General features: G+C 33.5%; 2 protein-coding genes across 2 annotated transcripts in view; one reads left to right on the forward strand and one right to left on the reverse strand.

Moving 5' to 3' along the window:
• The window catches only part of LOC114329050 (actin-binding protein WASF2), a 160,585-nt gene extending 158,641 nt beyond the window's left edge, over positions 1-1,944 (reverse strand). Inside the window, exon 1 of the mRNA XM_028278062.2 lies at positions 1,790-1,944. The gene's annotated coding sequence lies outside the window, so the exon portion shown is untranslated. The remainder of the gene's footprint in view (positions 1-1,789) is intronic.
• A 4,850-nt stretch (positions 1,945-6,794) lies between these two features.
• LOC114329051 (U3 small nucleolar RNA-associated protein 14 homolog A) lies at positions 6,795-19,066 on the forward strand. The gene is made up of 3 exons (XM_028278064.2): positions 6,795-7,579; positions 14,550-14,961; positions 17,573-19,066. Exons 1-3 carry the CDS (start codon positions 7,101-7,103, stop codon positions 19,013-19,015), a joined length of 2,334 nt encoding a protein of 777 aa, XP_028133865.1. The 5' UTR covers positions 6,795-7,100; the 3' UTR covers positions 19,016-19,066.
• Positions 19,067-24,884: the final 5,818 nt, after the last annotated feature.

Genomic DNA, 24,884 nt, shown 5'->3' on the forward strand with positions numbered 1-24,884 from the left:
GTTTCACATTTATGGAAGGACATGGATTATCTCGATATTTACATAAATTATTCAACTCGTTCCATACAACTGAGGTGCCGAACCTCATAATTGTTCATTTAATAACGCAATACAACTACTGACACTTGTGTGTTGTTGGTATACTTGATAAAATCGTTGTGCCAACACACTATCTGCATAGGAGCTGAACGAGTTAATGTGTATCTATCTACTGATTTTTTTTAAATATATGGAAGGACAGTTCTATTTCTCCTATATTTAAATCATGTTTAAGAAATTACATAAAAAATTAACACGTTGACAGACAGTGCGTCAAATATATAAGCTATATCAATGGAAATTAGATGTCTATAGACGTTCTGTCCGTCAACATGTTAATCATTATTGAGGAGCAGCCAAGATAGGTCACTGTAACACATACACTGCAGCAAATTTCTCATACACTATTATAGTAAACTGATAGGCCCTTTGGAAATAGGGTGTAAAAATAATGCAGTATATACTCAGTTCTTCTAGACATTTAACAGAGAAAAATCGTTTATTGTTAATTGAGAATCTTTAAAAAATAGTTTTTTTGAGTTTTCTTAGTGATTAGAAATGACTATATAACAGATCGATCTACTGTCTGACGTTCTGGAATTGCAGACTAGAATTAACAGGTTGGCTGCCAGGCGGTTGTATACGACTGACAGTTCAATAAGTACTTCACACCACAGTGGTCGTATATGACCGATTTGATACAGTCTGTGATATATTTCCTGTTTTGCTAGAGGTCGTGTAGAAAAGCGAATTTATTGGAGCATTCGACTGCTGTGGCATACAGTAGTCACATATACATATCAGTTTTCATTTTGGCAGAATAGGGGAGAGGAATGGAAGTATTTCAGTTTGTTGCCAGATGCACTTTTTTATTGTGGCACCATGGACTTTTTTAAACATTTTTTATGGCAGTCAACCTGTTAAAGATTTTTTTGTGCTAGAGGGCGTCTTTAACATCTCTTTCATCGGGAATGTCGTCATAAATAATGTTTGCAAGGCTATATCATACTAAATATATCAATAATCATAAACATTTCAAATGTCATTCTTTACTGTTTATTTTGCAGCATACTCTAGAAGAATCAAATGAATTGCGTGCTATAGTTTAAATATCAACCTTCTGTTTACAATGATTTAAAAATATTCAGTATGTATAATTATACTCTATTTACTTTGTGAAAGATATCTTCTGGTTTATATTAAATGCAATGAGTAACAGGAAATAAAAATTCTTTGATGTTACAAACAAGATAAACAAACAAAAAAAAGTAAAAGCATATGGCCAATAAATTACACAATAAACAGCATGGAATTATTTCATTCTCAGTTGAGGTCTACCAGAATAAATGAGGAAGTGACTCATTAGGGGGAGGCTTTGAACACTATTTCACAGATTTTATCAAAATTAAGATAAATCACTCACTCACTGCTAAAGAATTTTTAAAATAAACCCACGAACTCAAGCTGTAACTGATAGAATCCTTTCTAAATTTTGTTCACTCATAGAAAGGTGTTTTATTTTTCCTTTTTTAAAGGAGTGTCTTGTTTTGATTCCGGTGGTCAATAATGACGAAAGTCTAGGACTTTACACGGCAATAACAGACAGAACATGGGAGAGGATATGAGATTTATCTCATCAAAATTGATAAGTGTATCGCCAATTCGCTAATTAATTTTTTTCACATTAAAATGTCAAATGGAAAGGCCAACAAACTTTTTAAATGTCATAATCATAGTGACTTCAGCTTACCTTTTTAGCACATAACTTCATATTTTCACTAACAACAGTCTATTGTTGAACTAACTCACAGTAAGCACATTAACTTTAAAAAATTGTTCTTATTTTTATTAAAATATTGATAAAATGGCGAAGCGGTACACCCAACTGCGATTTCACTAACACATTGTCACCACTCCTTTAAATTTTAATTTAAAAATCACTAAAGGTTGACAGTTGACAGAGCAGCATAGCCAACAACAAAACTACAAACAAAACATACAAATATGTAAATGACATTTGGCATAATACATGGGACATGAGACCATCAACTAAAGCTTCATTTACACTTGGTAAGTTACTGGCTGAATGTACTTGCGGCCACTTAACTTTCTTGCGGTTTTCCGTCTACATATTTTAAAGTTTATTTGCTACAGTTGGAAAAAACTATGGCTCCAAGTGCCGTAGTGCGCGCAACGTGCAGCATGTTTATGTTAATATTTTCAAATTGTGTTTTGTTTTGTAACTCCTTTAAAAGTTAATTTATTCATGTTATATTTAATTTTATATAGTTGTTTAAATTGTTGTTTCACACAACGAAAACACTTAAATGTTTTGAAAGTAATGTTAAAACTTTGAGTCTCTTTCATTGGGAGTGATGAGGATATGTTTCAGCCCGTCGCGTCATTCACGCACTTTTGTTTATTGTACGGTACGGTACGGTTCTTCTTATGAGCAATGTTGCAGCTCGAATGTTTAAGCTCCCGCATTTGCTTATCGTGTGAGGACCGTTCTTCACGGAGTTACTGAAGCGACAAGCGACTCTCCTACTTTAGGATATGCAGGTGTAGATATATTGGAATACCACGTTGCCACATCAAAAAAGGCATTTAATTAAATAAAACGTAAGAGGGCGTAAACACCACTTATGAAATTTTGACACTATTATTGATATTTACGAAGTTTTGACACTATTGGCATTTTATAGGTTAATTAAGTCATATTGGCCATGAGCCGATGGGTAGAGGGGATTTGACAGCTTTCGCCAGCGCTGTTAGTGGCAGTTTTGTGCATTTATCTGATAAATTTAAATGACGCGCCATGGGTAGAGCAGAGGGAATTTGACGGTTTTCGCCAGCGCTGTTAGTGCAGCGTTGCCACATTTAGTAGATTTCTACTTTTTTGGTAGATTTTTGATATTTTTTTAAAAATTCTAGTAGGCAATATTTTTTAGTAGATTTTTGGTATATTTCAACATTTTCTTATGACAAAAATAAAATTTGCTTTTTAATAGTATTTACCCCATTTCTAAATTAATTTTTAGACATTTGTAACAATTTCCCAATGTCATTACCGAAAATAAGATTCAGGGGTGGGATTCTGTGTACAATCGCTAACACCGCCGACCGCTTTCTACCAATGTCAATATATTTGAATTTTTAGTTTTAATTCAAATATTTTCTTGTTTTACTAAGCCCCGTATTCATAGTCGGTACTCAAGTCTGAGTCGATGCTTAAGGTCGACCTTGAAAAAATTTGTATACAAATTTGTATAAGAATTTGTTCAAGGTCGGACTTGAGCATCGACTTAGACTTGAGTACCGACTATGAATACGGGCCTAAGTGTCACTTCAGCATCAACTAGCAAAACTAGAAAATAATTCAATTAAAGCTAAAAATTCAAATATTTTCACGACAATTGACATCGATAGAAAGCGAAGTGTAGATATCTACAGTGCACGGAATCTAGCCCCAGGACGTAGATGATGAATATTAAACAGAAATGAAACTGGATTCTGGTGTAACAAACTTGCAGATTTCAAGTAGGAGTGCAATCAGTACCTATTTCAGGTGTTATTGAAGAGTTCTGGCATTCGGTGTGCCTGTTAGAAGCTAACGATGGAAAACTAAAATATCTATTATAATACATATATGTAACTTTGCAAAACAACAAATGTTGTGTTTGCGTGTTTCTAATGTAAAATGCGAAATAATTGTTTGAAGAATATGATCCAGGCATGCAGATGTTAAAATCAGTGGATGACAAAATATTATATACAAATATTAAATATAAAACTGATAAAAATTAAAAATAGTTGGTCATTTTTGTTCCCCAGTTAAAATATAAAAAAGTTTGGTTTTTGTTTAGTCATATTAATTTCTAGTTAAACTCCCTCTGTGGCTCAGTGGTAAGAGCGCCTACCTTTGGATCGAAAGGACCGAATGGTCGTGAGTTCGAATCTCACCAGGGTAGAGAATTTTTCGTTTATTATAAATTAATAAATGAAAATAGTTTCTATCCTTGTGGGATCGGTACCCACCGGAGGGACCGCAGACGTTCGGATACAATTAGCGTCTCTGCAAAGACAATGACATCGACTTTGCAAAGTAACAAGACACTTACTCAACAAACACACTACACATAACACTAGCTACCTAATTGGTAATATCCACTGTACCATCACCATGCCAATGCCCATTAGTTGTCGAGGCATTAGCTAAATAAAAAAAATTTCTAGTTAGTCAGCTGTTATTTTTATTATAAAAAGTCCTAAATTATATACAAATATATTAATAAAGTTTTATAGTATATTTTAGTTTTTGATAAGTAGATTTTAGTAAGCTAAACTTAACAGTAGATTTTCTAAATAAAATGTGGCAACGCTGTGTTAGTGGCAGTTGGCAGTTTTGTTTTGTGCATTTGATAAACTTCATAAACTGAAATGGCGGATAATATAGATTTTTCAAAAAAGAAAACAAGATATTGCAGCTGTTGTATTGATTCATGTAAAAATACTGAATATAACAGTACTGGATGCATTTATTATATTCGGAAACATTGCGTACATGTCCTGCATCAACTAAATCCTTTCCTTTTTTTGGTGTTGCTGATTGAAATTGGATATCATGGGAAATAAGACTTGAATCCAGTATATGTTTAAATCCATTTTGATAGAATTCAAACAAATTACAATTCATACAAATTACAAATTTTAATAAGCAAATCAGTAAGCACACAAAAATAAACAGAGGTAACAAATAATTCATTTAAACTTATTCTTTTCCTCAATGGTCTCTTGCGTAAGCAGTCATCCAGTCGCACGAACTTATATGTTAAATATTAAAATTATAATGAATAAAATAAAAAAACATAATTAATTTTACTATTAATTATAGGTTTGTTCCAACACGACTGAGAACCGTACATGTAACGATCACCGTCCTGCGCAGTACCATGGAACGTATTATTTCGTTCCCATGGAACCCATGGAACGTTAATTATCTAGTAACGAAACGGTAATCTGACGGTTCTTGGTCGTGTTGGAACAAACCTTATGTGTATTCATTTAGTAATCAGGTTACAATAATATTTCAGTTCATAAATTTGTGTCTTTCTAGATAAGTATCTATTTTTCTCGTTTTGTATATTTCACATACATAAATTTTATCAGAAAAGTATAAGTTTCAAACCGCGAGATAGCGCTACCGTCGAAACTCACAGCCAATCGTCGATTTTTTGTGTTTTCTGCGTAATTCCTTTTATTTTTAGATTTTTTAACGACCTATTAGTATAATATAATCGCTGTGTCTAGGTACACGCTAACGTGTACGCAAATAAAAAAGTTAGGTACACGCTTAAACGTCATTAAGTCAGTGACGTCATTATTTAGCGTGTACTATGACTGGGCTTTTTGGTACACGCTAATTTGAGCCGCGTGTATGCTGTGGTATTAAGTATCTGTAAGTATCGCGAGTCTCAGAGTGTGGTTAGAATTTGTCTAATCGCGTTTATGTTTACACTTTAATATTGACTTATAAAGAGTTTCTTTATTTTTTACTTGTTTAGTGTTTTTTAATTAACTATGGAGTGTGGACAATTATTTAGTTCTTTTAATGAGTTTAACAACATTCTAAAACAGTATGAAAAAGATAAAAGACAAAAATGCGTGATTAACGGTAGCAGAAGTAATAAGATAAAATATACGGGGCGATTGATTAGTGTGATAAAACTCAGTAGATCCGCTAGAGTAATAGATAGCAATAAAAGTTAGTAACAAAAATTTTAGCAAACTTTAAGCTTCATATTACAAAATTACTAAAATTAGTTAAAATGTTACAGGGCGTTCGATAATATAGTGACAGACCAAACTTATGTTTTTTAAATGGAACACCCTATATTTTATTTTATGTTCGAAATCTTCTTAACTTTCATATCCATATCACCAAAATATAATGGTTTATTATGTTATACAGGGTATTTACAAAGTTATAACCAATTTTCTATTAAAATCGTAACAAGTTCAACTGTCTGTATAAATAAAAATAAACACCACAGGAAAAATAAACACCAATATAAACTTACGTATAAAAATTATTTTAGCAGTATTTTTTATATATCATGTTAACTAATATTTATTTTGCTAACCTGAATATATACTTTTATATACATATTGTTTTATTACAATTAAGTTTAAAACATCTGAATAGTTTTGCTTCCCTTCCACTTCCCTTAAAGGCCGCGTCCCACCATCAAATAATTTGATCAAACTGGTTTGAGCAAACTGAAAGTGACAGTTTGTGACGTCACATCCTGAGTGTTCATTGTGGATAATAATGAAAAATTTCAATTTTAAATAAAGTACAAACAGGTTAGACAACTCAATACAAAAAATTTTATCAAACTAGACTGATAGTGAGAGCACAGCTTTTTAGAATTTCAAAAAAACTGCAATTGTGACGTCACTTTGACGTACTTCCGGAGTTTGCTCAAACTGTTTGATCAAATTATTTGATGGTGAGACGCGGCCTTAATAAAAATATTTTCTATCAAACAAACAACAAACACTAAACATATCAAAATAGCGTGTACCAAAATATAAAGTCATTGGGCACGCTAAATAATGACGTCACTGGCTTGATGAATTTTAATTCGCGTGTACCTAACTTTTTTATTTGCGTACACGTTAGCGTGTACCTAGACACAGCGTAATATAATATTTATAGATTTCCGTCGAAGGCAGACATGATCAACCAAAAAAGAAGATGTATTTGGTGATTTTCTAGTGACTTTCTTGGATGTGAGTCTTTTTAATGTAGTCCTCCCGGTTTAAAAACAAAGCATAGTAGACTTGCCAAGTGTAAATGAGGCTTAATATTTAGATATTCAATATTCAAAGCACAGAAAACTCCAACCACCCCCAACCAACTTGTTGGTTGGGGTATTCTGTGTTCAAACGAAAAAGAAGAGATGTGCGTGCAACTGTCAAATATAACCTTAAATACTATTTATTTACATGTGTGTCTTGTTTCCATAGTTTTAGCTTTTTTCTTTTAATTTAAAAAGATGAGTGACGATAGTGATAACTTTGAATATGTAGACGATGAGATAGATGATAAAACTCACAATAAGCTAGTGGATAACGTTTTAAAGTTAAATAAAGTTCAGCATGTCAAAAGTGCACATAGAACTGAAGCTGCCACTAAAGTGTCTGAATTTAATCTAGTAAAATCCCTTTCGAATAAAAATTTAGTGCATGTTAATGAATTAACGAGCGTTTTAAAGGGAAGGAAGTCTCTTCAGCTGTCTAATAAAATTAAATCTACAAGTAATATCAGCAAGACATTGCCTAAACCTCTAGAAAAGCCACAAGCTGAACGTATTAAACGAGCTTTAAACTATGAGAAAGCGAAATTAAAATTGGATAGATGGGAAGCTCTTGTTCAGGCTAATAGATCAGCTGCACAATTATCGTTCCCTTTAAATAGTGATGAGAAAGTAAAGGTCATTGAGAAACGGGCCATATCTTACCCCTTATCTTTCAGGTAATATAATTTTTAATATATAAAGAATTTATGCCTGGTTGCACCTCCAGATCTTAAGCTTAAGAGGTGTCTTAAGCTCAGCTTACGAAACATATGCATTGCACCATTGAGTCTTAGATCAATTTTCAGTTTGCCACGTGGATTGTATCTTAAACTTTGTCTCAGTTAAGACATGCTTAGATAAGAATCGAGAATTATAGTGCAACGTGAGTTTTAAAGGAGCCCTATCTATAAGATGAGTTGAGCTAAGCTGGAGCTTAAGATTTGTTGGGGCAACTAGGCATTAGAGAATTTTAATATGGAGAACTCCTGTTTTTAACTGGTTTTTTTTTCATTTGTTGGTTTTTAAAGAAGAGAATAATGTAATCTTGTTGAAATTACTCTATTCTTTTCCTTTACCCAAGAACATGGAATCACACAGAGATTAACCACGCTCTGGGCCCATAACATTTTGTAAATTATGATTAGGAGTGAATGATTTCACTTCAATAGTTCTTTTTTCTAAGGCTATCAGAATTTCTCTGCCAGCTGATTTAATATTAGTAGAGGATTAAAACTCTTCATAACAAAATATTCTGGTGAATTGGTCACATGTCTTGTTGCTCCAGTGTCCGTGGTGTTCCAACCACCAAGCATCTTTTTTATTTACAATATCAACCCCATATGCTTCTTCTGAAACTATCATCAGGTTTATATTGTTAGCATTTTCTTGGCTGAATTCTGGCTTTGTTTTTGGAGGTCGTCCATCAGCTGCTATTACATTTTTTGCAAACTTTGACCCAATAGCCTTTCTTTTTCCAGTAATTGCAGAAACAATAAATAGATGTAGAGGGTTTGTTTGGTTTGTGGTAAACCACTAGAGCTTTCTGACAATCATTCTGGGTAAAATTTGTTTTAAATGTACATAGTTGAGAAACCATCAAGAGTTTTGTCTTTATCTTTAGTTAATAGCATCCAACATAGACTTAAAGCTTTTATACTGACTAGGTAAAATATGTAGAATTTTGTACTTATCTGTACTCATTGTACTTTTGTAGAATCATTTCATCTGGTACCTTACTTAGTTGCTTCATTTCAAGTCCTTTATTTAGCTTATTGAAATTTATTTTAACTTTGCACGTCATCTCCAACATTCCACAATAAAGAAAATAAGTCTGAGCTAAGTTTAAACAACTGATCTTTGAAGGAGACTACAAACTGTTGCTTAAGAGCAAGCTAAGCATTAAAAGCTGACTCTTTGTCCATAATTTTCTGGTAAACATTGTCACTGATAGCAGTTATCAAACTTTTTGCTTTTGTATAGAAATCAGTTTTGGCTTTATACTCTTTCTTTTCAGCTTCAGTTCCTTTATCCGCTATAGGATTAGGTTTTACTAACCTGTTATCTAAGCAGCCTTCATGGTAGTCCAACATGTCGTGCATTTTGCTTTTCCACATTGGCCATTCTGATTAGGGTGTCAAAATAATGCAGCGTATACTCAGTTCTTCCAGGCATTTAACAGAGAAAAATCGTTAATTGTTAATTGAGAATCTTTAAAAAATAGTTTTTTTGAGTTTTTTAGTGATTAGAAATGACTATATAGCAGATCGATCTACTGTCTGACATTCTGGAATTGCAGACTAGAATTAACAGGTTGACTGCCAGGCGGTTGTATATGACTGACAGTTCAATAAGTACTTCACACCACGGCGGTCATATATGACCGATTTGATACAGTCTCCTTTGAAGGAGACTACAAACTGTTGCTTAAGAGCGAGCTAAGCATTAAAAGCTGACTCTTTGTCCATAATTTTCTGGTAAACGTTGTCACTGATAGCAGTAGTTATCAAACTTTTTGCTTTTGTATAGAAATCAGTTTTGGCTTTATACTCTTTCTTTTCAGCTTCAGTTCCTTTATCCGCTATAGGATTAGGTTTCATTAACCTGCCATCTAAGCAGCCTTCATGGTAGTTCAACATATTGCACATTTTGCTTTTTCACATTGGCCATTCTGATTTTCCATTAAGTTGTTTAATATTATGGACAAAATCCATATTCTCGATTTTTTTCAGCCTTTGTGTTGAGAGGTATTTTCTTAGTAAAAACTTTTTACTATTTTTCACTCCACAACTATTTTATCTACAAAACTGTGGTGTCTGGTCTGGGCCCATAACCTGTTGTGGATTATGGATTTATTGAAGATAAAATAGTCAAATAATTTTAATAAAAATGTCATCATTAAAAGTTCAGATTTGCCCATTTTATCTTCAATAAATTCATAGTTCACAAAATTTAAGCCCCAATTTTTTTTCTTTTAGGTCAAGTTAAATTTTCTGGTTTTCATGCTATTTTAATAGAGAACTTCATGTTTTACCATTGTCTACATTTATCTAATTTTCATTACAATAATTTTCGTACAATACTGTTTGTTCATGTTAAAAATATATAATTTTGAATAGGGATTGCAATCCAGCAGCATTTTCAATCCAGCTGGATTTTTGCAAGATTGGCCTGAATCCAATTGGATCCAGCATGGATCTGTATTCTAAATTTTTAAATTTCTAAATTTTTAAACATGAATTATTAAGTTTCTTGGAAGTGATACCTTAAAAAACATTGGCCTAACCTTCTTTGCACAGAACTGCACGTATAACTGGTTGTGGAGAAAGCCCTTCTGGCCTCTGTGCTGGTCGGTTTGGAGGTCATCAAGTAGTCATAGACCATTGACAAATGATCGCCTTCCACTCCTTTGGTCTCATAAACAGCCATTTCCTTTTCCAAAACCTTTTGGTAATCTTTTTGAGAACCAATTTTTTTTTTGGTTATAAAAGTTTTCTTTTTCTCGTTTCAATTCAATCTCAGGTTCTTGTTCCAAAGTAAAATTCACAGGCTCCGGATTAGTTGGCCCATCTTCTTCCATTATCTCCTACACTGGTTCCACAGTTACTTGTTTATTTATATGAATCAACAAATTTTTCATCTCTTGTCGCATTGCATTCTTTTTCGGCATGGGGAAATAACCAGAATTTATTTATTTATTTAAAACACGGGATAACCCCATTAACAGTTAAATTACAATACAATATCAGTTAGGTTTCAAAACATAAATTACCTATAGTGTAAAAACAATAACAAAAGTTACATTTAAAATGTTCACTACATACTAAAAACATACAAAATATAATAAGAACAAAATTCAACAATACCATACATATATATCACAAAGCATATCACAAAGCAAGAGATCTTTTGAACCGAGATAAAGTTAAATTGAAAATATCCTAATCAAATTCATTTAATAGCCCCATGTATCTATCCAATGGGTTATGAATGCCATATGTTGTTCTGTGGAAAGGAATGTTGAAAACATTGTGGTAACGTAGAGCTTGGTTTGGAACATTAAAGTTAATGTGATTTAACAGGTTTGGACAATCAATAAATCCATGTATGATCTTATATATAAATATAGCACCTGATATATCATGACGGTTCTTAAGTGGGGGTCAAGATAATTGTTGTTCAATATAGGAATATTCATGATTTCTAATGGCAGTGAGAACATGGTTAGCACAATATCTCAAAAATCTATGCTGGACTCTTTCCAATGTATCAATATTATTCTGAAAATAGGGTGACCAAACAACTGAGCAGTATTCTAAAATAGATCTAACTAAACAACAATACACTAACCTTGTTGAATTAATGGAGAAGTACTTGCAATTCCTAGTAACAAAACCAAGAAGTTTAGATGCCTTTATTGAAATAGTGTTTATGTGGTCACAGAAAGTAAGTTTCTCATCGAAAATAACACCCAAATCCCGAATAGAAGAAACATAATTCAATGGCATATTGTTTTAATAGTATAACTTGTTTCGATTCTATTGAATTTACGAGAAAAACTTATAAAACAACATTTTTTTATATTCAAGTGAAGTTTGTTCTGATTGCACCAATTTTGTAATCTGTCTAAGTCATCTTGCAACAGAGCTTGGTCTTTTAGGCTATCTATAACTTTCCAGAATTTCAAGTCATCTGCCAACATTAGGCATTTGCTATTTAGGAAACAGGAAGTGATGTCGTTAACAAAGATATTAAAAAGAAGTGGAGAAGTGTGGCCACCTTGAGGAACTCCAGATGTTACTGAAATACTGTCAGGCAGATGACAACCTATCTTGACTCTTTGGCTTCTACCATATGTACAGTTTTTAATCCATTCAACAAACGTGTCATGAAAGCCTACATTAATTAATTTGTCCAATAGTATTTGATGATCAACACGATCAAATGCCTTGGAAAAATCTGTGTATATAGAATCTACCTGTTTATGGTTTTCCATTTGAGATAATATATCAGATTGATAACAAACCAAGTTGGTTGCAGTGGATCTTTTGCTATAAAATCCATGTTGAGATTGAGATATTAAGCCTTTACAGAACCAAGAAAGTTGCTTTGCTATAAGGCAGTCGAAGAGCTTAGGGATTGCAGATTGTATACATATACTACAATCATTTTCAATGTTGTCTTTCTGACCATTTTTAAATATAGGAACAATATAACTTTCTTTCCATGAAGAAGGAAACATAGAGGTTTCCAGAGATCTGTTAAACAACATAACAAGCGGCATTACAAGGGTACAGACACACTTTTTTAATAAATAATTAGGCACTCCATCTGGGCCAGCAGTAAGCTTATTGGGCAGTTCACATATGCCATTAAAAATATCGGTTGTGGTAATCTTCGAATGACAAATATTAGTACTAACGTTGCTGTTTAATGGATGGATAGGTACGTAAAGATTATTGCTATTAGGTGAATACACAGTTTGGAAGAAGTTCATAAATAAATTAGCTATTTCTTGATCATTTGTTGCTGATTGGGCTTGATAAAATAATGAGTTAGGTAAGCTGTGATTAGATCGCTTATCATTTATATACTTCCAAAATGATTTTGGATCATTTTTTATGCCAGCATCTATCCCTTTGATATAGTTGTTGAAACAAATTTCAGACAGTTGTTTACATTCAGCTCTTAGGTGGGAAAATCTAATATAGTCAGCATCCGAACGATTATATTATTAACATAAATATAGTGAGCATGTTTTTTCTCCCGAGTCAGATTGTTTAGGCTTTCTTCATACTTATTTGATTTTGTAAGTACACTAATGTACCTGTAATTTCAGAGAGATACTGTTCCGCGATTATGTTGCTTATTGCTTCCAATAGATTGGAATTAAGGCTAGAGTCCTGGCTATGTAGTTTGTCTAAGGCCAATGTCATGGTTGTGTCGGCCGTTATCAAAGTGAACTCTCTTCTGCAAAGAGCTTCTACAGCCAGTTTTACCGGTCAGATAGTGGCCATCAACTCATTGATTATTGACCACTCGCCAGCAGAGAATTTTATTGCAGAATCAATGTCTATCAATGCTTTATCAATGCAAACTTTTAGGTTGTAGAAACTTTCCAGCATACTGAGCTACTCCTAGCTCGATAGAATGGCAAGTTGCTGACTCACGGCTTTGAATAAAGAGGCTAATGAAGACATTCAGTAACTTATTTCGAATTTGACACTTTTGTGGATCCGCGCTGCTGGATCCAGAAAGGTTTACTGGATCCAGCATGTAAAAAAAGCGCTGGATCCAGCTGGATTGCTGGATGCTGAATCCGGCAATTGGAATCTCTAATTTTGAACAAGTCAAATATATATACAAAATCTAAATTAAAATTATGTTGTGGATATTCACAAATTGTATAAAAGGCATTTTTTAAATTTCGTTTTCAAATTCCCTTTCTGTTTCTAATATTCACAGGCAGAACATTAAAACATTTTATTGCCCAATGCCCCAATATTGGATTTGAGTTGTTCATTACACAAATTAATTATCTCTCTGTCAATTTGCGTTATTAGTTTATTACTTTTTTTCAATTTTGTAATATGAGATTATTAAGAGGAAACAGTTTCCATCAACAGGCAGCGAAAACGCGTTCCAAGATTGCGGCTGTAATTTTGAATATTTTTCGAGATATTTGGCACACGTATTCGTAATATAATAAAGAATGGCGGTACAGAGCCCAATTTGAAAAATATATTAATATGTGGAAATTACTCTGTAATTAAATACAATATTAAAAAAACGAGCCTGTACCGCCATTAAGAAGAACAAAAAAATACACTTTCTTCAAATAAACTTTTTTATCCGATGCCTAGATTTTGTGTCATTTTGGAACTACTAAAATTTTTTATTTCATTAGTAGTTCCAAAATGACACAAAATCTAGGCATCGGATAAAAAAGTTTATTTGAAGAAAGTGTATTTTTTTGTTCTTCTTAATGGCGGTACAGGATTGTTTTTTTAATATTGTATTTAATTACAGAGTAATTTCCACATATTAACATATTTTTCAAATTGGGCCCTGTACCTCCATTCTTTATTATATTACGAATATGTGTGCCAAATATCTCGAAAAAATATTCAAAATTACAGCCGCAATCTTTGAACGCGTTTTGCCTACCTGTTGATCGCTACTGTATCACCAAGGCGGATCCACATCAATAAAAATTTGTGTGTGTGTTGTATTTTAAAATACAGAAATATTTGCGGCACAAATTTAAATCTGGTCAAGTACTTTACGATGTAAATATTTATTTTGTGTGTTGTATTACCGCTGAATCTACTAATGACAAGTGGATAATCAATCCACATCAATCCACAAACACTACTGTGCAGAGAAAATTTCTTTGAAGTCGACTGAAAAACCGACAGAACAACGGATAGCGTGCGTTGTTTGTCACGAAAATATTTTTGCATAAATTCATGCGGCACACAGTGCACATCAACAAAAAGTTCAACGCACACAAGCAAATTTGTGTCAAATACAACATACAACATAAATTTTAATTGATGTGGATCTGGCTTTAGGTTTGTGCAATGAATAGCTTATTTGAGAATTGTGTCACAATAACTATTAAAAAACTTAATATCTGAATTATTGTAGGGTTAAATCGGACCTTCAGAAAAATTTGGAAAATATAGATTCACAAATAGAAGAGTATCACATAGATACAGTAGAAAAGAAAGAAGATGAAGACTATCCACTTACACTAGAAGAATTAAAGGAAAAAAGAAAAGAACTAGCCAAACTTCGTGCACACCAGAGTTTTAAAGAAGCAAAAGCTAGACGCCAAAATAAAATTAAAAGTAAAAAGTATCATAGAATATTAAGAAAAGAAAGGATAAAACAGCAACTTAAAGAGTTTGAACAATTGCAAAAGGTAAATCCTGAAGAAGCATTAAAGAAGTTAGAAGATATTGAAAAGGCAAGGGCAGAGGAAAGGTTTAGTTTACGGCACAAAGGAACTGGTCAGTGGGCCCGAAATAAGCAAGTTAGAGCCAAATATGATAAAGAGGTAATGTTCAGATTATATGAATACTTCAGAAATCAAACGGTGTAAGTCAAGTTCTCCCTAAAAATGATTTATGAGATGTAACATTAAAGAATACACCAACGACAAATCCTTGTTTTGTCTATGAATATAATACTTATATTATCGTCATTAAAGCAGTTTATTTATTTTAATGGCTCCTCAACTATTTTTACAAACATCTTATCTCATTTCAAACATTTATTGATTTACACCGGTTGGCTTCTGAGGCATCGATATATCCTATATGTAGACTATATTTTTATCATTTTATGTTTATATTGGATTAGCTACAGTTAAGTTGTAATGACAATTACATATTTTTACATAAAATACTTAACATTTCGATTTCCAATTTGGAAATCGTTGTCAAAGGATATTAAGAACAATAATTTGTTAATAAGGTGTGTGCAATCACAACCGCCAAATTGTTGTTATTATTGAGGTTGTGTCACACTCCTGTCAACAAATGATTGTACTTTGCCTATGATGGTTGTAGGCAATAGACAGCTATGTCTGGATAGGTATGAGATGAATGTTTTTATGCTGTGTGATACATCTAATTCTGATTATTTTGTGTATTTGTACAAAAAGTCAGTATGGTATGTGATTCTGTGTTTGGTACTGATTTCAAGAGATCAGTACCAACTGATCTTCGGCAGTTTTTCTTTCTTATTAGTATTTTATGCGTATATTTTATACAGGGTGTTTCAAAAAGGTATGTCATAACTTAAATCACGCATTCCGGGGACAAAAATAAATTGATTGAATCCAACTTACCTTAGTACAAAAGTGTACACAAAAAAAGTTACAGCCCTTTGAAGTTACAAAATGAAAATCGATTTTTTTCAATATATTGAAATCTATTGGAGATTTTTTATTGAAAATGGACATGTATGATTATTATGGCAGGAACATCTTAAAACAAAATTATAGTGAAATTTGTCCGCCCCATAAAAATTTTATGGAGGTTTTGTTCCCTAAAACCCCCCCAAACTTTTGTGTACGTTCCAATTAATTCAGTATTGTGGTACCATTAGTTAAACACAACGTTTTTAAAACTTTTTTGCCTCTTAGTATTTTTTCGATAAGCCAATTTTTATCGAGATCTGGCTTCTTTTTTAATATGTTTACATAAAAATTCTATGGGGGTTTTGTTCCTTTAAACCCCCCAAATGTTCGTGTACGTTCCAATTAAACTATTATTGTGGTACCATTAGGTAAACACAGTGTTTTTAAAACTTTTTTGCTTCTTAGTCTTTTTTTGATAAGTCACCTTTTATCGAGATGTGGCTTCTTCTTCAAAATATACCTAAAAATGTAAATTATAAATAAATTTTCAGATTATTAACAGGTATATCATAGTAAGGTATTGTACTCTCGGAGATCCGTGGGAAAATTTACACCCAAAATAACAAAATTCAGTTTGGCAACACTGTGTAAATGTTGATAGTAACATATCCCTTTTAAGATAAACAGAACTGTAATTTAGTCCAGACAAATTAATATATTTTTTTGCCAACAAAAATGTGATTTTTCAACCAAATAAGGTTTCAAATATGATGTGCAAAATAATTTTGAATTGGGTTCTGCTAATGAGCTTGCTTTTTTGTCATAAAGTAGAAAAAACTTTAAATTTATTCTTTATAATCATTATCGTCCAGTTCTCGTCTTATTATTTTCACTGTACTAATATCCGTCGACTAATTTACAATGATTAATGCCATGTTAAAACGTTTTATCGTTAACGGCTTCTGGAGTGTCTTAGACATATCTCATTTCATTGATAAAATGCGCAGTCCCACCGATTTCCACTTGAACCATACTTAACCATATATAAATATGTGGTGGATTCGACAAATATTCAAAATATCTCGATAAACACTGACTTATCGAAAAAGTACTAAGAGGCAAAAAAGTTTTAAAAACATTATGTTTAACTAATGGTGCCACAATAATAATTTAATTGGAACATACACAAAAGTTTGGAGGGGGGGTTAAGGGAGCAAAACCCATGGGGTGCACAAATTTCACTTTAATTTTTTTTTAAGATGTTGCTGCCATAAGAATGCCACATGTCCATTTTCAATGAAAAATCTTTAAGAGATTTCGATATATGAAAAAAAATCGATTTTCATTTTGTAACTTCAAAGGGCTGTAACTTTTTTTGTGTACACTTTTGTACTAAGGTAAGTTGGATTCAATCAATTTATTTTTGTCCCCAGAATGCGTGATTTAATTTATGACATGCCTTTTTGAAACACCCTGTATATTTTGTTTATTGTATGTATTTGAAGAAAAAATAAGCACGTATCAATTATTGACGTCACCCCCGAAGAATGACGGGTTAAAATTGTTTGACCTTACCTTTGAAGAATATCAATACAGTCAGAAATGGGAATAAATGGTTCACAGTTACTCATTCGGTTTGAGTGAGACAATTAAGATGCTAGAACAGAGAAAACATACAATAATTTTTATGTACTAAAACCTTAATTCATTTGTCCATTCATCTGTTCATTTCATTTCATCAGTGATTATTAAACGAAATTCATGTTTAATCACAAATAAAAAAATAATCTGTTTTTATTTGTAGAGTCGTCAAGAACTGGCTACACAGCTCGCCCTTAGTAGAGAACTCACACAAAAACTAAAATCAGTCAACAGTGATTCTGAAGATGAAGGTGCAGTTGAAGACGAAACCTCGCCAACAAATCAGAAAGTGGATGAAAGTAATCCGTGGGTTAACGGCATAAAACCAACAAAAGAGGTTGCTGATTTTGTTAGTGGGTACAGAAAATACTGGAATGAAGTTAATAAAAACAATAATAAAAATGAGGAAGAAGCTAAACAAGCGCAAACACCGAACAGTTCAGACACTGATGAAAGTGATATCAAAAATAATAATATGATTGACCAAGAGGATAATAAACGTGTTAAGAAAGTCAAAAATAAGGGAGAAAATAAGATCAAACGAAATGAAGTTAGTTCCAGCACTTCCTTTCTCAAAAACGAAAAAGCGAAAAGTAAAAAGAAAGAAAAAATAAAGAAGGAAAATAAAACGAAAGAAAAAACAAATATGAAAGAAAAACCAGATAAGAAAGAGAGCAAGAAGAGAAAATCATTAGACATGTCAGAATGGGAAGTTAGCTATAATAAATCTGGAAATGATGACATTGAAGATATGTTTGATTCTTTAGAAGACAAGATGAACAAAAAAATTAGCCAAAAAGTCACTAAAATTAAAAAACAAACCATCACAAAACCTCGTAAGGAAAAGAAAACGAAACTCTCAACCAAGAAAAAGAAAATTGATTTGTCTCTTCCTCTACAAAAGAAGAAACAAATTTTAGATGAAAGGATGATGGAGGAGACAAGTGACTTAGATGAAAATGGTACTATATCAGAAAATACTAACATAGATGCTCTAAAAAAGATAATTGATGCAATACCAAGTGCCGAAGAAGAAGAGCCTGTAAATATAAATCCTGATAAATTTATGAAAGTGAAAACAACCCATTTGAATACTGCTATACCAGATATCTCAATGACAGATGAAAACGAAGAGCCTGTTAATCAAAGAGATCTCGTCATGGAAGCATTTGAAGACGATGACATAGCAGTAGATTTTGAAAAAGAGAAGGCAGCAGAAATAGAGAAAGACACTCCCAAAGATATTGATCTTAATCTACCTGGTTGGGGCAGTTGGGCAGGTGGAAACATTGATCCTAGCAAAAGAAAACGGAAGAGATTTATAATTAAAATGCCTAAGAAAATTCCCAGAAGGGATGATAATAAAGGTTCCTTAATTATCAATGAAGATGCTCAGTCCAAGATCACTCCTTTGTTAGTATCTGAAGTACCTTTTCCATTCAAATCTGTTAAAGAGTATGAAAATAGCATTAGAGCACCAATTGGAAACACTTTTGTCCCAGAAAGAGCTTTTAGAAAGTACATTGAACCTTCTGTTGTTACTAAGATGGGCTCAATTATTAAACCCATTGATAACGGTATACTCATGGGTGTTAAACAGGTTTAAATACATTATTGTAAATAATTTGTAAAACAAATATATTATTTATATTGTAAATGTCTTATTTTCTCAGTTTCTTTCAAAGAATAACGAGGTCAACCAGCATACAATTTTTTCTACTCTAAATGACATTTTTCATCATCATCATCAGTGACGTTAGAGCTCTTTATGAGCCAAAGCCTTCTTCAGAACAATCCTCCATTCGCCCTTGACTCTGGCATTCTCTAAGTTGTCTTGGTACCTACGTCTCGGTCTTCCTCTTGCTCGTTGTCCTATCGGCCCTCTTCGGTCAAAAACTTTTCTGACTATGGCATCTTCCTCTCGCCTGATTACATGCCCTATCCATCTAAGGCAATGTTTCCCAAAGTGTGGGTCGCGACCCCCTGGGGGGTCGCAATGAGGTACTAGGGGGGTCGCCGGAAATTTCCAAAATAAGACAAAAACACTACTTTGTTAAATCATGTATTTTTATTTTAATAAAGCCGTAAATAAAAATTAACAATTAATTATCAAACGAAACATAAAACTAAATATTAAAAGTCCTTAAAAGTAAAAGAAAAAAATAAAGTCAAATATTACAATGTTAATGAGACCCATGCGCCTGTTTTTTTGAAACTAGTCTTTCAAATCTAGTCTGTATATTTGAGACACACACAATTATATCGTTTTCAAGTACGAGACGATTTCTCACTTTTGTTTTAATGGCAGTCATAGACGACAAACTTAACTCACATAAATATGATGTTACAAATGGAACTAAACATTTTACAGCTTCATTCGCCAACTGAGGGTATTCCTGCATCTTTTTGGTCCAAAATTCGTCCGGGTTCTGGGAAAAAAATTGGAGCTTCAACATTCCATCACTTGATATTTCAATAAGTTGTTCTTTCATGTTTATTGGTATTTCAGCATGTTGAAAGGAATCGGCTAAAAACGGATTCAGTATCTATCTGCAACTGTCGTAACTGTTTTGAATTTCTTCGGGGAAATAATCACAGAGCTGTTGTTTTAAATTAAGCAAAGTAACTTGCATGCCTGCATAAACTTGTTCAAAATTTGTAGCACTGTAACATACATTTTCTATAATTTCCTGAACGCACTGGAATGAATCGAGCTGCTTTTTGCCAAGTGAAGTTGACCATAAATCGATTTTTCTTATAAACCCCTTAATTTTATCTGTGGCTGTAATTATATTAATGTCGCGACCTTGCAAATTACTGTTCAAAATATTTAATTGTTCGAATATATCAGCAAGGAAACCTAGTTTCAAAAGCCAAATAGGATCGGAAAATAGATTTTCATATGGGGACTTCTCATCTTTCAAATACATTAAAAGCTCTGCTCTTAAGTCAAATACTCTTTTTAAGACGTTGCCCCTTGAAAGCCACCTTACTTCGGTGTGATAAAGAAGATTTTGAAATATAGCACCCATGTCTTCGCAGATTTTTCGAAAAATACGGGTCTGTAAAGCTTTTCCTTTAATGGAATTTACAACTTTAATGATGGATTTCATAACACAGTCCATTTCAGGAGGTAAAGCTTTTGACGCCAGAGCTTCTCGATGTAAAAAACAATGTCTCCATGTGGCATTAGGCATTATTTCTTGTAATCTGACGACAAGACCAGATTGATGTCCTGTCATAGCTTTAGCGCCATCTGTGCATATAGCAATACATTTTCCCCAGTCAATAACATATTTACTTGTGCGTTTCACAAAACTGTCGAATAAACATTTTCCAGTGGTATTGGTCTCCAATGGGGAACAAAATAAAATATCTTCTTAAATGCCATTATTTGTATCATATCTTACAAACGTAATAAATTGGGCACAGTTAGATATATCCGTGGATTCGTCCATTTGAAGAGAGAAGTACGTGCATTTATTAAGATTTTCCACAACTTGCGCTTGAATATCTTCTGCCATATCACTAATTCTTCTTTGGATAGTATTATTTGACAGAGGTATTGTTTTTAACTTTGCAGACTCTTTTTCACCAATCATTATATGTACCATTTCAACAGCTGCTGGCAAAATCAGATTTTCAGCAATTGTGTGCGGATTACTAGTTTTGGCAACGCGATAAGCAACTTTATAACTTGCTAATAATGCTTTTTCGTTAGTAGTGGTTGCCAATTGAAAAGTATCTTGCTGTTTGTGAAGGACGTTCAGCTTTCTTTCAAAGTATTCTACGGGTTTGTCTTTTTTATCTGGATGTTTGCTATTTAAATGTCGAAGTAACTTTGATGGCTTCATGCTTTCGTTTGACAATACTTCTCCACAAATAACACATTGTGGTTTATTGGAAATAATGGTAAAACCATATTTAAGATATTCATCACTGTAAAGTCTGTTTTTCTTTTTATTACTGCCACTTTCAGACGTAGATGGTTCTGCACTTCTTTTTAAAAACTTGTCCATAATTTGTAATTTATCGTAGACGTAAATACGTAAACGGAAATACGTAAGTCGCAAAATATTTACTCATTCTTACTGCATTCGCCACAACGTGCTGTTTCGAACTGAGGTCTCATTGCACATCGCCGCTTATATAAAGCCAAAACGAGGCTACGAGAACGTTCCAGAGTACCATCTAGTAGCGAAGTAAGGAGTAGAGCCTTCGCGAATATCATGGAAAAGTATTGCGATGTAGACACAAAGATGTCGCGGTGTACAATGTGCAGTCGACTTTTTATTATTTATTTTTATTGTAAATGCTAGTCTGGCAGAAGTACTACTAGTGTACTAGTGGGACAGATCGCAATTATTAAAATAATTGTTGAATTTTTTAAATGTATTTAGTTTGAATTTAAACAGTAAAGTAAAATAAAATTTGAAAAACCATCAGTTGTAAATTAGGCACGCTATTTTTGTCGCTATTTTGGTTTGGGTGATGAGTAGGGGGTCGTGAACAATTTTTTTAACAAAAAGGGGTCGCGCTTTAGATAAGTTTGGGAAACACTGATCTAAGGCGTGCTACATTAATGAATTTTACGTCAGGTTCTCCAAAACTTCTATACAATTGAGGGGATTAGATGCTAAGGGGTACAAGTGACCAAATATTGTAAATTGAGTTAAGTGCATAAAATAATACTAGATATGGTATGATACAATTGATCCAAAAAATGGCATAACCCAGACATCCAAAGTGAAAGTTATCCTCCAACACCAAATTGTTCTATATGGTCCACATATTGTTCAGTAAAAAGTTACACCATTTTGAGCGTCCGGTTGGGGGGGGGGGAGATGGGGGAGAAGTCGGTAAATTAGTAATTTTTTAAGTTTTTCGTCAACATTTCTAAAACTATGCTTTAGCCTAAACAATGTTCTATACAAAAATGTTCTACATAAAATTTAAAACAAAAAAGGTCCTATACATCCTATACTTATAAAATCAACAGTTCCAGAGTTACGGAGGGTGAAAAGTGGAGGTTTTCGATACTTTTTATATTTTTTGGGCAATTGATGATGATTTTGGGTGGTGAGGTTGACGTTTCTTCAAGGGCTTATCACTAACATATCATCGGCCACCGAAATAGCAAATTTTATTTACAAAACACAATCCTGTTAAAGAAAATTTCTTTCATCAGTAATTGCCCAAAAAATATAAAAAGTATCGAAAACCTCCACTTTTCACCCTCCGTAACTCTGGAACCGTCGATTTTATAACAATTATGTATAGGACCTTTTTTGTTTTAAATTGTATGTAGAACATTGTTTACGCTAAAGCAAAGTTTTAGAAATATTGACGAAAAACTTAAAAAAACTACTAATTTGCCGACTTCTCCCCCATCTCCCTCCCAAACCGGACGTTCAAAATGGTGAAACTTTTTAATTAACAATATGTGGACCATAGAGAACAATTTCGTGTTGGAGGAAAACTTTTACTTTGGATGTCTGGGTTAGGCCTTTTTTTGGACCAATTGTACTATACTACCTCCGTAACTTTGGAACCGTTCATTTTAGAAGGATTATGCATAGGGTCTTTTTTATTTCAAATTAAATGTAGAACATTTTTGTTTAGAAGGTTGCTCATGCTACACCGCATAGTTTTAGAGATATTGACGAAAAACGTAAAAAACTACGAATTTACCGATTTCTCCCCCCTCTGCCCCAAACCCGACGCTCAAAATGGTGTGGCTTTTTTCTGGACATTATGTGAACCATATAGAACAATTTGGTGTTGGAATTTTAACTTTCATTTTGGATGTCTGGGTTTGGGTGTAGTTATACCATTATAATACTAAAAGTTTAGTGGCAAAGAGATACGGGTGAATTAAACTACTGGTGGTGACATATCGCAGGTTCTAGTTTAACTACTTACGAAATATTTAAAAAGAGTTTGCGGCAAACAGGTATAACTATACTTGTATCCCTTTGCCTGTAAGGTGTGGGATACTATTTTTAGTGAATCGTTAGCATCTTTGCAAATCAAGCTCTTAAACGGTAGGTATTTAAAATAAGTGAAACAGTGGCGACGCGTGACTTTTCTAAAGTGTTACCAAAACCAGATACAAGAAATCTTATTTAAAAAAAAATGAAAAAAGATATGGCTAAATGTATATGTATATATATATATATATATATATATATATATATATATATATATATATATATATATATATATATATATGAAACTTAAAGCTAAAATCAATATCAAAAAAAGAATTAATATTAAAATTAAACTCACCAGGCTTCCGGGTTGAACCGCGTCGTTGGTTTCTAGGCCGAGCTTTCGACGTCCTCTCTGACGTCATCTTCAGGGCTTCCGGGGTCTCAGTCTCCTGAGGCTCCAGACACTACACTCACTACTTCACTACTCACTGCAATACTGTTGTTGCTGACGCTGGGGCGGTCATTTATACCGTGGACTGATGTGACTGACGTGGCTGTCGATGACGTGGCGGAGTGGGAATTAGCGCGAAGACTATTTGGAGTGGCGCGAAGATTTTTGACGGCTGGAATTGTATTTGTAGATGGAGCGGACGATGTTTTCTTTAGGAGGGGTCTCCAAGTCGAAGGTAAACGGATGCCGTCATCTCTTTTATTGAGACAACTTGGCCGTTTTTCGATTTCTATGGCTTCTCGGATAATCCTTTGTTTATAGAAGCGGATGGGGGCTATGGTTCTGGAGTTTTCAAAGTCAATTTTGTGACCTGTATGAAGATGGTGTTGGCCTAGGGCTGAAACTGAATCGGAATTGCGAACAGATATGGAATGTTCATAAATCCTATTTTGGATTCTACGATTGGTTTGTCCTATGTAAGATCGGGGGCAGTCTGCACAAGGAATTTCATAAACTCCGTGTTGTTCATTTGGAATGTTGTCTTTGACGGATCGGACAAGAGATGAAAGTTTTTGTTGGGGGGTAAATACTGTTTTTATTCCTCGTGGTTTAAGAATTCTGTCGATTTTGTCAGTAACACCTTTGATATAGGGAAGAAGAGCTTTCGTATGATCAGGATCTAACTCTTTGGGTTGTGATTGAGCGGGAGATTGAAGTTTATGGATGCTCCTATCGATGTGATTTTCGCGGTAACCGTTTTGGATGAGGGCTTGTTTTAAAGAAGAGAGTTCAGTAGATCTACTTGCATCATCGGAAAGACGGATTGATCTGGAGACAAGAGTATTAATGACTGAATTAATTTGAGAAGGTGGGTGATGAGAGTTGCCATGCAAGTAGCGGTTGGTATGGGTGGGTTTTCGATAAACAGAGTGATGAAAACCTTGTGATTGGTTCTTCTTAATAAGAACGTCGAGAAACGGTAAGGATGAGTTAGTCTCCATCTCCATCGTGAACTGGATACTGGGATGTATACCATTCAGATGGGTCTGAAAAGACGCTAAAGCATCCCTGCCGTGGGGCCAAATGACGAA

Source organism: Diabrotica virgifera, chromosome 7 (assembly GCF_917563875.1).
Source record: "Diabrotica virgifera virgifera chromosome 7, PGI_DIABVI_V3a".
NCBI classification, from domain to species: Eukaryota; Metazoa; Arthropoda; class Insecta; order Coleoptera; family Chrysomelidae; genus Diabrotica; species Diabrotica virgifera.

What these genes read in the sequence shown, in the direction of transcription:
- LOC114329051 (XM_028278064.2), top strand. Translation starts at nt 7,101, where the DNA reads ATGAGTGACGATAGTGATAACTTTGAATATGTAGACGATGAGATAGAT. An exon ending in TCTTACCCCTTATCTTTCAG is followed by an intron (nt 7,580 to 14,549) that starts GTAATATAATTT and finishes GAATTATTGTAG; the next exon opens with GGTTAAATCGGACCTTCAGA. An exon ending in GAGCCAAATATGATAAAGAG is followed by an intron (nt 14,962 to 17,572) that starts GTAATGTTCAGA and finishes TTTTATTTGTAG; the next exon opens with AGTCGTCAAGAACTGGCTAC.